Source organism: Phlebotomus papatasi, chromosome 1, assembly GCF_024763615.1.
Source record: "Phlebotomus papatasi isolate M1 chromosome 1, Ppap_2.1, whole genome shotgun sequence".
Classification (NCBI taxonomy): domain Eukaryota; kingdom Metazoa; phylum Arthropoda; class Insecta; order Diptera; family Psychodidae; genus Phlebotomus; species Phlebotomus papatasi.
The window spans coordinates 104,030,141-104,044,860 of record NC_077222.1 but is presented as its reverse complement, the minus strand read 5'-3'; the positions used below and the strand labels follow the sequence as shown (position 1 = coordinate 104,044,860).

At 35.1% G+C, this 14,720-nt stretch overlaps 2 protein-coding genes across 2 annotated transcripts in view; one reads left to right on the top strand and one right to left on the bottom strand.

Moving 5' to 3' along the window:
* Positions 1–14,720, top strand: part of LOC129799811 (microtubule-associated protein futsch) — a 192,571-nt gene that overhangs the window by 79,976 nt on the left and 97,875 nt on the right. The gene's annotated exons all lie outside the window — the stretch shown is intronic.
* LOC129799812 (uncharacterized) lies at positions 11,347–14,086 on the bottom strand. Its single transcript, XM_055844039.1, has 2 exons — positions 13,256–14,086; positions 11,347–13,195 (listed from the first exon to the last, which is right to left on the bottom strand). The coding sequence occupies exons 1-2, from the start codon at positions 13,712–13,714 to the stop codon at positions 11,768–11,770; spliced, it is 1,887 nt and encodes a 628-aa protein (XP_055700014.1). The 5' UTR covers positions 13,715–14,086; the 3' UTR covers positions 11,347–11,767.

Here is a 14,720-nt window from a genome sequence, read left to right as displayed (position 1 = left end):
AAATAGAACACCTATTCCTGAAAATTCGAATTCATCGGTCTGACAATGTCAAATGACATTGTCAGACTGTTGCAGGGCATCATTCCGGTAGAGGAATTCTGTAACAGTATGACAATGTCTTATGAAAAAGTTCTCTGGGGTAAATTCAGGAAAATTAATCGAGAATAAGGTTCATATTAGTTACTAAGAGATTCATAAAGCACCTTGCAATGTCTATTCGTTGCTCACTGGGTTTCAATGTTTTCCTGCTTCCAAATTTACCAAGAAAATTTATCATATGACATTGTCATATCGTTACAGAATTTATCTTCAGCCCAGTGATCCTAGAATGGCTATTGCTAGAAACTGTATCAAGTTACCACTATTTAATTTAAATCTCCTCTTCAAACAGTTTTCCAGCATTTACCATATTAAATTCAAGTTTGTCTTGCGACATTGTTTTTCTAGTTATTAGAGAATTCGTCTCCAGTAAAGGAATTCTGTAACAGTATGACAATGTCATATGACAAATTTGAAATTTTATATGGCAAAATTGTTCAAAAATATGATTCATATTCATAAATGAGAAATTCATAGAGTTGCTTGTAATGGCCATTTGATACTTATAGCTGCATTTAATGCCATCCTGCTCCAAATTTTAAGCACGAAGTTTTGTCATGACATTATCAGATTCTTAGTTAGAGAATTTACCTACAGTAGGAAAATTCTGAAAGAGTCTGACAATGTCATCTGACAAATTGTAGCAATATTTGCTACTGACCTATACCGGAACATGCTGGAGTTACCTCCAGCGCCAGCCTCCCGGAATCTGACATTGCCATATGACATTGTCAGATTCCTACAGAATTTCCCTACTGTAAAGGAAATTCTCTAAGGATCTGACAATGTGATATGACAAAAACCGTGCTGAGTATCCAATGGCCATTACAAGCAGCTCGATTAACCTCTTAATGATTTATATGGGGATATGAGCCACATTTTCGACTAGTTTTTCGAATTTACCACACAAAAAATTACAAATTTGTCATATGACATTGTCAGACTCTTACAGAATCCTCCTACTGGATTCAATTGTCATCTGTCAAGAATTTAAATGTGAACGTTTTTAATGTTTTCCAACCGTCTTCCGCGGCTTCTTTAATCAAATTTCCCTTAAGATTAATGACTGCTAAACTGACCTATGCTCTTCGAATGACTTTCCCCCGGAGTGAAAATTGTCTTTCCCCGTCATCTCGCTATGAATGTGACCTCGTAAATTAAACATGTAAAGACATTTGAGAAAATTGAGCGTGCAACTTAATTACAAAATTTTCTCAAGACAAGTACTGAATGGTGAAGGAGAATTTGAGCTTTCCATGAAGTACTTGTATCGCAGAAGAAGCTCAGTGGAGGATTATCTTTCCTCGATAAATTTTCCATCGGTTGTATATATCCAACAATAGCAAGAAAGAAGGTGAGAAATGTGCAAAGTACAAGCTATGAAGAAAATTCACGTACACATTTTCTCCTAAATATATACAATACTTGTGCGAAATGTAAGGAAAAGTTCTTCTATATCGATCCAATGGAATTGTATATAATGAGGGAGGGGGTTTCCCAACTAGTCAAAATGGAGCCATCACAAATCTGGTGTTCTGTGGACACTTTTATTCAGTAATTTCATGCACTTTATTGCCTCTCAATTTCACGTGGAAAATTCATGGAGGAATTTTTATTTTTCAACCGAGATGTGAGATGCTGAATTTATTGGAAAAATTCTTTTCTCGTGGTTGCAAGATTCGGGCGCGGTTTTTCCACCCATAAATACATCTGCAAGCGACATTTCAGTAAAATGGGGTAGAATAGGTGGAGCTTTTCTTTGATAGGAATGTATTATATTGAAAATATATTCAATGGACGAGAGCTTTGGAGAGAAAAGTTAGAGCCCATCTTTTGGTCATATTTCCTAAAAAGGGACAGATAATCCTAACCGGCTTATGTAGGTGAGATTCTTAACGTGAGCTAACTCGGAGTGCATGCAAATTCGATTTAGAGCTGAAGTTGGGAGACGCCATTCAGTTATCTTGAATCAAATTCGTGAAATTATACAAATTTTGTATTTAAACCAAAATATCAAGGATTTGGATGAACTGACAGAAAAGTGTTATATGGATGAAATGTAGACCAGAATGTTCTCTATAATTTTACCGTAGAACTTGATGTCATCGATTACTCAGAAGCCAAGATAAGCGAGGTTTTTTGTTTCTTAACTCGTTTTTTCATCCAGAGTTCCCCAAGTAGTCATTTGTTGAACTTCAACTATATCAAAGAATTGTTGTATTTTGCGGGACTTTCCATTTAAACCCCTATTAGGTGAGATTCTTAACAATCTCACCTACTATAATCCTAACAAAATTTCATGTCCTCCGATCGCGCTCAAACTTGGCCAAAATGTGTTTCCGCCACTTCCTGATCGGAATCGAATGGCGAAACACATATGGGGGACGCATGAAATTTTGTTAGGATTATAGTAGGTGAGATTTTGTTAAGTTACTTTGTTACACCCGCAATTTATTGCCATGTTAGGAAAAAAAGGCTTGCAAAGAATTTTGGCTAGCAAAATGTTGAAAGTGAGGGAACATGAGTTTCAGGAAAATGAATACATATTTTTTTGTTAAAGATTCCTATCGGAAATCCCAGGAAAATGAATCAGAATTCCTATCGGAAATCATCTCATCTTTTTCGACCCATCTTGGTGTACCGGTATTAATAAAGATAACTCAAATTCCCTTTATTTTCACCCATTCAAAAAGCATCCTTTCCCAAAGCGTAAAAAGATGAGTAAGAGACATGATAACAGTCATGAATTTTATCACATTATTTGATTGAAGCATCTTCACTGTGCGGAGAGATTTTCCATGTTAGAATACTCCGTTGCTCTTGGTTGAATCATCCTACACAGTGCACTTTTAACGGTCTCACAAACCAAGAAAGTCCTGCTGAATTATTGCAAAAGTTTTCTCAGTAAATTTGTTTGTTGGAGCATCGTTAAAACGACAAACTATCCCCCATTTTCTCATTAAAACCACTGACAATGCCTTCTCTTTAATTTTTCCTCTCGGTTTTTGGCTAAGACAAACACGAAAACATCTTGTAAAATTTGCTTTGATATTATTAGACAAATTCAGATCGACCCTTGAGCAGTTCTTGTGTTAACTAAACTTAAACTGAAACCTCTCTGCAAATTTGCATAAACATTGAAGCAGTAATTAGCTGTGGATTTATAAACTGAAAATAGTAAAAGCATATCATAAACAGAGAGCGGACTTACGCTACAGTAAACTATAAATTCAGAATACCCTTCTTTCCCTAAAGAAGAAATAATTTAAAGTCACTCCCTTGGTCACTCCCTCCAAAAAAGCTACATTTACTAAGACTGAAGCCATTTAATAGAAAAATACAACATCAACTAGAACTAGCTTCTTCCCAACGGTAAAATCCCCCGTTGGTATTCAAATTGTAATCATATAGATGTCTCTCGGAGCGACACCGATTTCTCCTAAGAGCGTTCCTAGCCTAGTACTGTGCCCTAGGCACACTTACGACTTAAGCCGAGAGGCGACTTAGTGGAAAATGACGGAAATGTAGTTTGACCATTATTTCTAATATATTTACGCTAAGCCGTCTCTCGGCTAATCCTCAGGTCTGTCAAGAACCTTATGCCATAAATAGACACAGACTGACCATTGAGAATACTCAGCTCGAAAAATTTGGCAGTAAAGGATCAGCTAAAACTATAATACACTGAGGATTTTGGATCAAAGATTAGCGTTTACAGCGTAAATTTCTATTAAATCTCCACACTTTGATTGCTGTAAGACTTCTTAAGTGCAATATCAATGGATTTTTCGTACAGAAAAATGCACTCTGACCTTCCCATTACTCCAATCTTAACGCATTTCAAGATTTTGCGACATTACTTACCATACTCTCCATGTTTTTTCACCCAATTGACATATCTAAAAGCACCCTAAAACACCCAAAGTGAAGCTTTTTATTTTCAGCACTCGCACTGATGTCGCCTAATCCCCTAAATTTCACTAGACCTCACGAATTTAGAAGATCAGCCTGATCCTCCAAATTTTAGGCAGATCCCTGAGTGTATCGACACCAATCCTCATTTTTCGGGCTGATCCCTAAGTCGATCCCTGTGTCTATTTTGGGCTTTAGCCTATGAGTTCCAAGAAGTTCCGGCTTAAGTGAAAACGAATTGAAAGAATTTTATATGAATTGCCTACTATTGGGAGCTCATTTATAAAAACATTTTTGAAAGTAGCACTTGAGGTAAAGTGGTACAAGTTGAACAGTGGTACAAGTTGGACAATGGTACAATTTGGACAGGGCTTTTTGTCTTGATAAATTTAGTACTTCATTTTTATTTGTATATTTTGAATGCTTTAGTTTTATAATTTGGTTCCTTGTGTTTAAAAACAAATTTTGTACTGTATTTATCAAGAAAATAGCCATGTCTAACTTGTACCGGCGAATTGTCCAAGTTGTAACACTAATTCCAAATTTTATCACTTTACCCTACATTTCTTATGAACCGTTCTTATGAAAGCTGAAAAATTGGCTGAAATAAGCTGAAAAACATCCTTCACATAACCTCAAATTTTACACTTTGAATTCAACCGTCATTCAAATTTGAGGAATTCGACTGATTTTTGAAAATCTTACTTTAATAAATAAGTCTGAGAGACTTTTGTAATAAAAGATATAATTTGAAAGATGTAGGGGAAGGCGCGCCACCTTTGGACGACTCAATTTTTTATATGTTTTTAATTGATTTAACGGATTTAACCTAGAGTAAGGAAGGGCTCATAATTTGGGACAGTCTGCATATAAGCATCGATGTTCGAAGTTTGAAGTGCGATATTTTCAATACTAATTGACTTTTTGTTACTCTCTTTTCAAAAGGGTTGTTTAGAAACTTGGCAACTTGTTTACTGACTTTGTTCTTACTAAAATTAGTCTTAATACGTTTAAAAATGAATTGATATGTAGTGGTGAATTTGACTCTTATTTTGGACAACTTGGTTATTAATTTGGACAACTTGGCTGTAAATTTGGACAGCTAATCCGCCTCAACAGGATGCCCATTGTTCTTCATTTCATGAACCAATCTTACCAAGTCCTCTTCCTGTTCATGTAAGGGAAACGTAGAATGTCACAAGAAGCCCGGAAACTTTCCATATCATTCATTAAAGAGAGTTGACTTCGGAACTCCAAGTACGTGCGGATGCGCTCATTTCTTGGCCTTTCCGGGAGCCTTTCAAGGCATTTCTCGCTACATCTCTTTCGTAGAGACGATGCTCCTTTGTTTCTCCAGGCATTTGTTCAACCTAGTCATCACAAAAGCTAGAACTTCACGAAATTTCGTGAGAAAAACACCTGTCCAAAATAAGGAGTATCACCTCACTGATAAATGTCTTAAAAAATTTCCCATTTTTCACACGAAAAATCTAATTCACAAGGCAAATCTCACTTCAGATCAAATGTACAAATCACTACTAACGTGAATCAACACAATATTCAATGAATATTCAATAATATCACTCAAAAAAAGCGAAGAAACATTGTTAGTACTATACCACCGCTAAATAAGACTGAAGTAAACACGAAGTTCTGTCATATTTCTCGTAAGCAATTGCTTACACTGAATTTTCAACAAAGCAATTTCAACTCAAATCATATTCAAAATTTAACGTTTTTAGTATTAAAATCTTCCAAAAAGAACAAATATTAAGATAGAATTTATTATTCATCAAATATTGGAATAAAAATCCATCATTTTAATCAATTTATTTTTAGTGTCCAATGTTATCCTCAAAGTGTCCAAAATAAGAAACTGGACAAAATTATGAGCCTTTCCCCTATGTCTCTATTCGGCAATTTGAGGCATTGGACTAGCTACTAATTTGTAATATAATGAGTCAAATTACTAAAAACGTTAAAAATATATTGAAAAATCGAGTGAGGATTGCGAAAATTCGACATCGAATTTTCGAAAATCAATTTTTCTATTAATCTCACGGACCTTAGATTAAATCGAATGATATTGGGGTGTTAGAAGAGTCAGTTTGTTAAAAGCTTGAATCGCCCGAAGGTACCGCTCTTTCCCTTACGTATTTCATGTGACATCTTCATTAATTATCATTAAACTGATTCTTATTAAAATTCATTAGGGAGACCCTAATCCAAGCTTTGCATTCCTCGCAGCGAAGAAGCTTTCCCTCTTCCTGGAAAATTCCCACAACCTCAGACAATGGGAAACTTGATGAGCTTCTCTCAGGGGTAGATCAATGTGTTGGTGCTTTAATTCACGTTCAATAAATTAATTTAACAGCGTAATACTTCTCAGAAAACTGTGCTATTATATCTCATTCAATTTAACCATCAAAATAAAAAGAGGTTCCAATTATATTTCCCAAAAAGCATGAAACACTCCGTGCAATTAACTTTCCATCACGACAGAAGGTAATGGATGGAATTCAAATAAAATTGCTCTCTCTGTATCTATTGATTTTACCGACATTTTAATAATTGCTTTCTCGTCACTTTGTGAAATTTCTCCTCTCTTTGTCTTTTTAACAAAATTTACACTTAATTGATTTCTGAGAAGAAAACATTCCAATTTCATTTAATTTAGGGAGGAAATGTTAGAAAATCATTTGTATGAATTTATACAGGGGGATGATATTAGCTCTGAAAAATGCGATCAGTTTTAGTGTAATTTTTTCCCTGTTTTCATACACATTTCACGAAATATCTCCAAAACCACGTAGGTTGCCAATTTAGAATTTTCGGTTGCCTCGTCGTTATTAAATTGGCTTTTATTTTGTATTAGTATTTTTTAATAATTCATTCTACAATGACAGAAAACAGATAATAAACTCAAAAGTTTTTTAGGCTCGCTAGAAACATATGGGAAATATAAGAAATGTCATGCCATGAATTTGTATTTGAACATTTTTGCTTATCGATTTAGGAGGGGGTCTCTTGAAAAGCTTCTGTCGCTATCTCAAACCGTTTGCCCTCTAAATATAAAATTGTATAGGGGAAGCTGGGGCACTACCAAACACGGGGTAGCACCAAAAACTAATTTTTCTAAACTACTTGGACTATCTCGACCATTTTTTCAGTGGACTGGACAAGCATCCCTAAAATGCCTATAAATTTCTATAAGTCTTGTCCTCTGAAGTTGAATATCTGATTAAAAAATCGCAGTGTTTGGCGATACACCATGTTTGATAATGCCCCAGTTTCTCCTAATCAGGAAATTCTCCCGGAATTCGAGCTATTTGCTGCAATAAAAGGTTTAAGTTGATTTTTATCAAATTAAATAAAATTTCTAGAATTGAAAAAAACAATTTGATTTCTTTAATCACCGATTGTATGACATTGCAAATGGAAGTTCCTGATTGTTCAATTAACGTCAACGATACCAAATCGAATTTCAAAGTCCAATTAGTGCTTCTCTCTCCATGTCAACTCTTTCTATTTGAATTTCAATTTATTTTTATCCCATTTCACCTTGGACACTTTGACTGAATTTAAGGGTTAAATATAATAGCTTTTGGCCCTAATAATAGGGCCCTTTCTCCACAATTTGGCACAAAATAGCAAGAAATTTCCACAATTTGAAGTAAAATGTATAGTATATATTACGGAATAGCATAAATGATGTGGAATTTGTTATTAGACAAACTTTGCACTCACTGTAGAGAAATTTTCCAAATCATGATGAAGTTCATATAGAAAGGATATATAGAATGCAATTTTCCACTTGAAGTGGAAAATTTTCCATTTCTATTCAATAAAGTAGTATTTCCTCTTACACTTCCCCGTATATCCCTTTATTTCACATATAGATTGTGGCTTTTTCATCCTACCACAAAATTGCATAACTCAATTTGATATTCAAGTGAAACTAGAAACCTCCCGAAAATTTAGCTTGATGAACTCCTTCAACATTCAGACCAACATTTCAGGCCCTTTTAATTTCATTCCTAATCAAACATGAATGTGTGATGGGAAAATGCCGAGTGAAGATAATTAATTTCATATTTTCATTTCTGAGTCTGCGTTCTTATTTTTCCGACCAACATTTTCAGCCAATGAGTCTTTTTTTTCGGTACTACGTGACGCTATTCTACCTCAAAAGGCGATTTATTCACGTAGGAATAAGAGCCCATGTGGAATTTAACACAATTTCATGGAGCTTATAGCGAAAATGGAAAATTATTCCATTTTGAAAGGCTCAATGAAGCAAACATTACAGGTTTATCATAAGTCCTGCTCAGAATATATACTCAGAGAGAGTGTTTTTCTATCCCTCTTATTGTTCATTATTGGGGAAATTGGGGCACCACTAAACACGGGGTAGTACCGAACACTGCGATTTTTAATCAAATATTAGGCTTCTGAGGACTAGAACTAAAGGAATTTATAGGCACTATAGGGATACTTATACTCTGAAGAAATCGTTGAGATAGTCCAAATAAAAAGAAATAAAAATTAGTGTTCGGTGCTACCCCAGTTTCCCCTATACATTGTGATAGATCTTCGAAAAAGAGAGCGTTTTGAAGTCGGTGATTTAAAAAATCAAATTGATTTTTTCAATGGAAGAAATTTTATTTAATTTGATAAAGATCAACGCAAACCTTTTATTGCATAAAATAGCTCGAATTCGGAGAGAATTTCCTGATTAGGAGAAATTGGGGTACCACCCAACACGGGGTAGCCCCAAACACTGCGAATTTTTAATCAAATACATATTTTGGGTATTTATTATCAAATACATAATATTACATTTTGGGCTTAATTCGGCGCAGAGAGTTATTCTACGAATAATGTCGTCTCAGGGAAGATTTGAGAGTGCTATGCCACTCTTCAGAGGCTGGCATATAATGACTCTCAAAGCTCTTTATGTCTACAGAACCATGAGACTGTTCTATAATATGTGTGGCAATAGAATAATTAGACATCGCAATCTGGGCCGATCGTATGATGTTCGTTTACGGGAGTTTTTCTCTGTTCCGAGACCTAGAAGGGAATTCTTTAAGCATAGTTTTAACTTTTGCGCTCCAAGGCTAGCTAACTCTCTTTTGTCTATATTTAGAAATGATTCTTTTACATTCAATAAATTGAGATTATATCTATTCACTGAGCATGACGATGGGATACTTGCTCTGTACTCCTAGTGTAGCTGCTCTCCTGAAGGGCCTTCTTCGTCATTCATATTTCTTCCTTTCTGTTATTATTACAGTTTTTTTTTTCTCGTTTCTTTTTTTTCATGTTTTTATTGTTGTAGTTATAACTCTCTTTTTCTTCAAGGCGATTAAAGAAATGGATTGCGATTTTGCAATACTGTCATAGTATTTGAAACTCATGTGGGGTTGACATTATTGGTGATCTGAGCGTAACTCGAAAGGGATTTCTGTTACGGCTGCACTCTTCTCATGCCTGCATTTGGGCGAGCTATATATATATTTATTATTTTTTCATTTTATTCTTGGTCTTTTTTTTTCCTTTTGAATCTTCTTAACATTTATACGAGGGCGTGAAGGTATAGTGTTAATGTTGAAACACTATGTCCGGGCTTGTGATCCCGTGCCGGGGTCTCTCTCTCTCGGCTTCACCGAGCTCTCTCTCCCCTAATTGTAACTTATTGTAAAGCACGTACGGGCTTGCTTCGGCTGGGACTGCCTCACGCCTTCGGGATCGCCTACTCTGTTGGGTGGATTTGGGCGGCCGTGCGGTATCCTAAGTACTGATGTGCCTGGATTATAGATACTGTAATTGATTGCCTTTGGATTCAGCTATCCGAGGTTGACTCACTGACTCCTCTTGGTTTCTTTTTTTCATCGTTGTGTTTTTTTTTTTTTTTTAATTTTTTATAATAATTTTTTATTTGTTCTTTCCACATAAGTAAAATTCCTAAAGTGTTTAATATTTATGACACCTGGGCTTATGCCCGTTTGGCATACAGCTCACTTGAGCTAGCCATCCTACTCTCGCAATGCTTTGATTCGCGGAAATCGACGGAGCAGCAGTTGACTGTTTTGCTTTTTCTTTCATAATTATTGTTAATGTAATTTTGTAAGAAATGTTTTAGCATTAAAAGCAGATTTTTTCTGCAACGGCTTATACAACCTGTGAAGGAGGATTTCCACCGTTTGCCTCTGGAGGTTGGTCACCAACGCTAAGACGGCGGTGGACGCAATAGAGGGAAATAAGTCACTGTTCCTGTAACGTTGTTGCGCTTTTAAAGCATTTGTCGATGAATAAAATATCTATCTATCTATATTCGACTTCAGAGGACAAGACTTATAGAAATTTATAGGCATTCTAGGGATACTTATATTCTGAAGAAATCATTGAGGTAGTCCAAATAAAAAGAAATAAAAATTAGTGTTCGGTGTTACCCTAGTTTCCCCTATACATTGCGATAGATCTTCGAAAAAGAAAGCATTTTGAAGTAAATTCTTCGAAACTCTCCATTTTATTTTGCAACCTATTTTCTTTATTTTTGATGCAGCAAATTTTACGCCACGCCCATTTAACGGGTACCAACTTTATTACGGGTGCCAAAAACAAAGAATTTTTGCACATATTTTTGATATTTATAAATAAGGGTTTTAAATGGCTCACCAAAATCAATCCAAGTCAATAAATTTCCCTATGAGTTGGTCAAGAAGAATTATTACTTGAAAAAATAAGCCACGCCCCCTTTCAATATTTATAGCAAATACAGTTGAAGTTTTTGCATCATTAGAGTTTATTTAGAATACGGTAAAATGAAGTTCTTTCCGTATTTTCAAATGAATTCCAATTTGGAGCATTTGAGCTATTTTCACTGTTTCGGATGGTTAAAGTCGAAAGAAAATCACGAAATGCAAGAAAAAATTAAGTGACAAGAAAAAAAACCCATTTTTGTTTTCTATATTTAAAACATTGAGGGAATCTCCAAATACCAAATAAGGATTGGTTCCAAATTACTCCATAATGGGGACATAATACCCTGAAATGACGGTCCTTTCAAGCAACTGCTGCTCTAGAGCTTTTGGAATAGGCCACGCCCACTCCAAGCATATAAAATACTTTCTATTTACAACATTTCATAGGTATCTTGCTCCTAATAAGGTTTCTACACATTGCGATGAAAGTTCTGTCAAAAATTGCATTTGTGACCGAATTTTACGTTTCAATCTGCAGCTGCACAGATGATTTCCTTAAAAAGAAATCAATTCTTGACGAAAATTCATACCAATTTGTAAGAAGCATTTGCACCCTATAAGGTAAAGTACCCTATGTCGACCACTTAAGGATAGATTTTGTGAAAATATATGAAAAAAGAGTTATAATTTGTGTTTTTTGATGGGTTTTTTTCCTAAAACTATAGAACAGATCTTTGTCTATCTAATTGTGAACGTCATTTGGCCATAATATAATTTAAAATTAGAAAAAAAATAAAATGTTTTAAAATTGCGAAGTGTTCCTCTATTCGACCACTGCGATATCAGTGTTCCTTTACTCGACCGCCTGGGGTTCCTCTACTCGACCACACATTTTATTTAAATTATAGCCTACAAAACTATAAAGTCATGGATTCAAGTTTAGCTTCTTATATTTCATGAATAAAAATTCCAGAACACGTACCATGTGTTTTATAATAATATTTCAAAGTAACAAAAATTAGAAAAAATCTTTATTTTCTGTTAAACCATCATTTTTTTATGCGCTTTTGACGCTTTTCCTTCTGTTCTTCTTTAATTTTTCTTTTGAGAAGCCGCTGAATCCTGTTTGCCTCCTTTTCTTGTTCTTTTTCCTCCTTTTCTTTTAGTTTTTTTTTCTCATTTTGAATCCATTCTTCATTCGTTAGAGATAGGGGTCCATCCACTTTCTTTCTGCCTGTCTTCTTGTCAATGACTTTCTTTTTTGGCCAATTGAGAAGATCGGCGAACACTTTCGTCTGTGTGGGCTGATCTCTTGAAGATGAAGGCACTGGAGGATAATCGGATCGCCCTGTATCTTGTAAATCCATGTCAGTGCTCTGGGCTGCTGAAGAAGATACTGGAGGACAATCTGATCGCCCTGTATCTTGCAAATCCATGTCAGTGGTCTGGGCTGCTGAAGATGATACTGGAAGGTGCTGATATGTTTTCGATTTCCTCATATCTCTCCAAAAAAGGAATAATTCCTGATACTGTGCTGCCCCTGTAAATACTCCATCATTCTCATCCAAGACGAACTGTTGTCGAATACTTGGTGGCAAATATTCTTCAATAGACTGAACAGTGTCTTTTGCTGCCACCTCTACTGGTGCTGCATTTTCTATATCCGCTGTTTCAAGGATATCAATATCATTACTTGTGATAATTTCGTCTGCCTCCCTTTCAATCATACTATTTTCTGAGGCATTTTCCGCAAAGATTTTATCCGTATTCACTGCATTTGGATCCCATGGGTAAATGCCCGATGCTCTAAATCCATTTTGAATAATATCTTTAACATTGTTCATAGAGTCAAGGGCAGATTTGACCACTACAGCGATACGGTCTTTTCTTAATATCTGATGCGGATTATTTCCTCGCCATTGCAAAATTGCTTTCTTGTGAGCATCTTTCAAAGGCTTGAAAAAAGCAAGATCGAGGGGCTGCAATAGATGCGTAGAATTTGGGAAGAGGAATATGATTTCAATTTGAGCTTGATGGCAAAATTCTGCAAGATGCATTGATATATGCGATCTGTGTCCGTCTACGAAAAGTACAATAGGGAGTTGGACTTGTCTTCGAAGGATTTCTGGATAAAAAACATTTTTGATGTAATCAAAGAAAACTTCCGCTGTCATCCATCCTGATTGTGAAAGATCAATTCCCCATTCACGTGGCGTAGTGTTCCTTACAATAGCTGGTACCCGGACATATTTATGAACAACCATGGGAGGATACAATTCACCATCGGCTGATGCCATGTACAGAAAGGTGATATTTTCCTTCTCGCCTGCATTAACTATTGAGTGTACAGTTTTGCTTCCCTTGGCTGCTAACACCTTTCCTCCTTTAGGGCACAAAGAGATAGCCGTCTCATCACAATTGAAAATCCTTGATGGATTTATATTCATTAGACTCTTCTTAGAAAGATAGTCTTCCACCTGAAATAAAACATAAGTATTTTACTGCAAATACTAAATTTAATTATTATAATTACTGACCTTCGTATACCACTGCATAATATCTTCTTTGGTAACCGTGGCTCTCGTATGTGATAAATTTTGAGAAATTCTGACTGATATTCTTGGGTGTCTCCGCAAGAATGATCTGTACCATTTCCGACCTGGTCTGTAGCTGTCGTGACCAGTTGGTTTATTTGTTGCACGGCACAACATTTCCACAGATTCTAATAAGTGGTCTTTTGTTACTGGCTGCCCATTGTTAGCACTCTCAAGTATCCATTTTACAATAACTTCTTCCTCGTCCTGCGCAAGTAATGTGTGTCCTCCGTTCCACCTTTTCTCTGGGGACTTTCCAGACAATTTATCTATCAGAGTCGTCTTAGGCACATGGAATGCTTTGGATGCACCTCTAATTGAGTGAGTACCATTTCTTACTGCTGCCAAAGCTTTCTCCAGACCCGTCCTGTCGTACTGTAAAATGTTTCTTCTTTTTGGCATTCTTCGGGAAAGAGTAAAATTTATATTAAAACATACTGAATTCTAGATTTTCTTTCAAAAACACATTAATTATTTTAAATTAGTATTAAAATTAAGTTAAATATTAAAATAAAATAGAGAAACTAATACTTACCTTTATGACTTATTGCAAAATTGAAACAAAATTCTAAGGAATAAAGCTCCAATTACTATGATTCGTTGACTGGTCGAATTGCGGAACATGATATTTGAAATACACCTTCACTTTTAAGACTCAAAATTAATATTTAACTGAATCATAGAACTAAAATTGATGTACGGTAGCAAAGATAAAGTCCTCGACTTGTGATTAGACTAAAAATTTAAATTTTCTAGTAATCTTTAAGGATAATAATTGAAATAATTCCTTAAGAAAAAAGTCAAGGATATCAAGAAGCATGCCATAATTTACTGGAAAATTGCGAATTTTTATATAAGAAATTATTTTCATTCTTCGCATTTTTATTACTTTTTCAGTCTTTTATGGTCAATTTTTACAAAATTTCAATTGATTCGTATTATTTATGAAATAATTGACTCAATGATGTTAAACAATTCGCCAAATATTATTGCAAAAATAAATAAATAAAATAAATATTTCCACCGGTCGACTTGAGGAACCCAGGGTGGTCGAATAGAGAGGCGGTCGAATAGAGGGTACTTTACCTTATATCCCCTTTTTTTAAGTTGAATTAATATATTTATTTACTATTTACTACTTATCCCATAACAAGCCACGCTTACAAATTTAACTATATGTTATTTTAGACGAAAATCCTGCAATAAAAGAATAAGCCACGCCCCTTTAATTATTACTGAGTAGAGTTAAAGACTTTTATCTGCAATGTGTATTAAAATTGAATTGAATTGAATTTAAAAGCGTAAAGTGACTCTTCTATGACAAATTATACCTACAAATTTTCTCATCGACTTTAACTGTAGTACAATAAGCCACGCCTCGTTCCTAGGTTTATGTTAATTTAATTTA

What these genes read in the sequence shown, in the direction of transcription:
- LOC129799812 (XM_055844039.1), bottom strand. Translation starts at nt 13,714, where the DNA reads ATGCCAAAAAGAAGAAACATTTTACAGTACGACAGGACGGGTCTGGAG. An exon ending in TTATGCAGTGGTATACGAAG is followed by an intron (nt 13,196 to 13,255) that starts GTCAGTAATTAT and finishes GTTTTATTTCAG; the next exon opens with GTGGAAGACTATCTTTCTAA.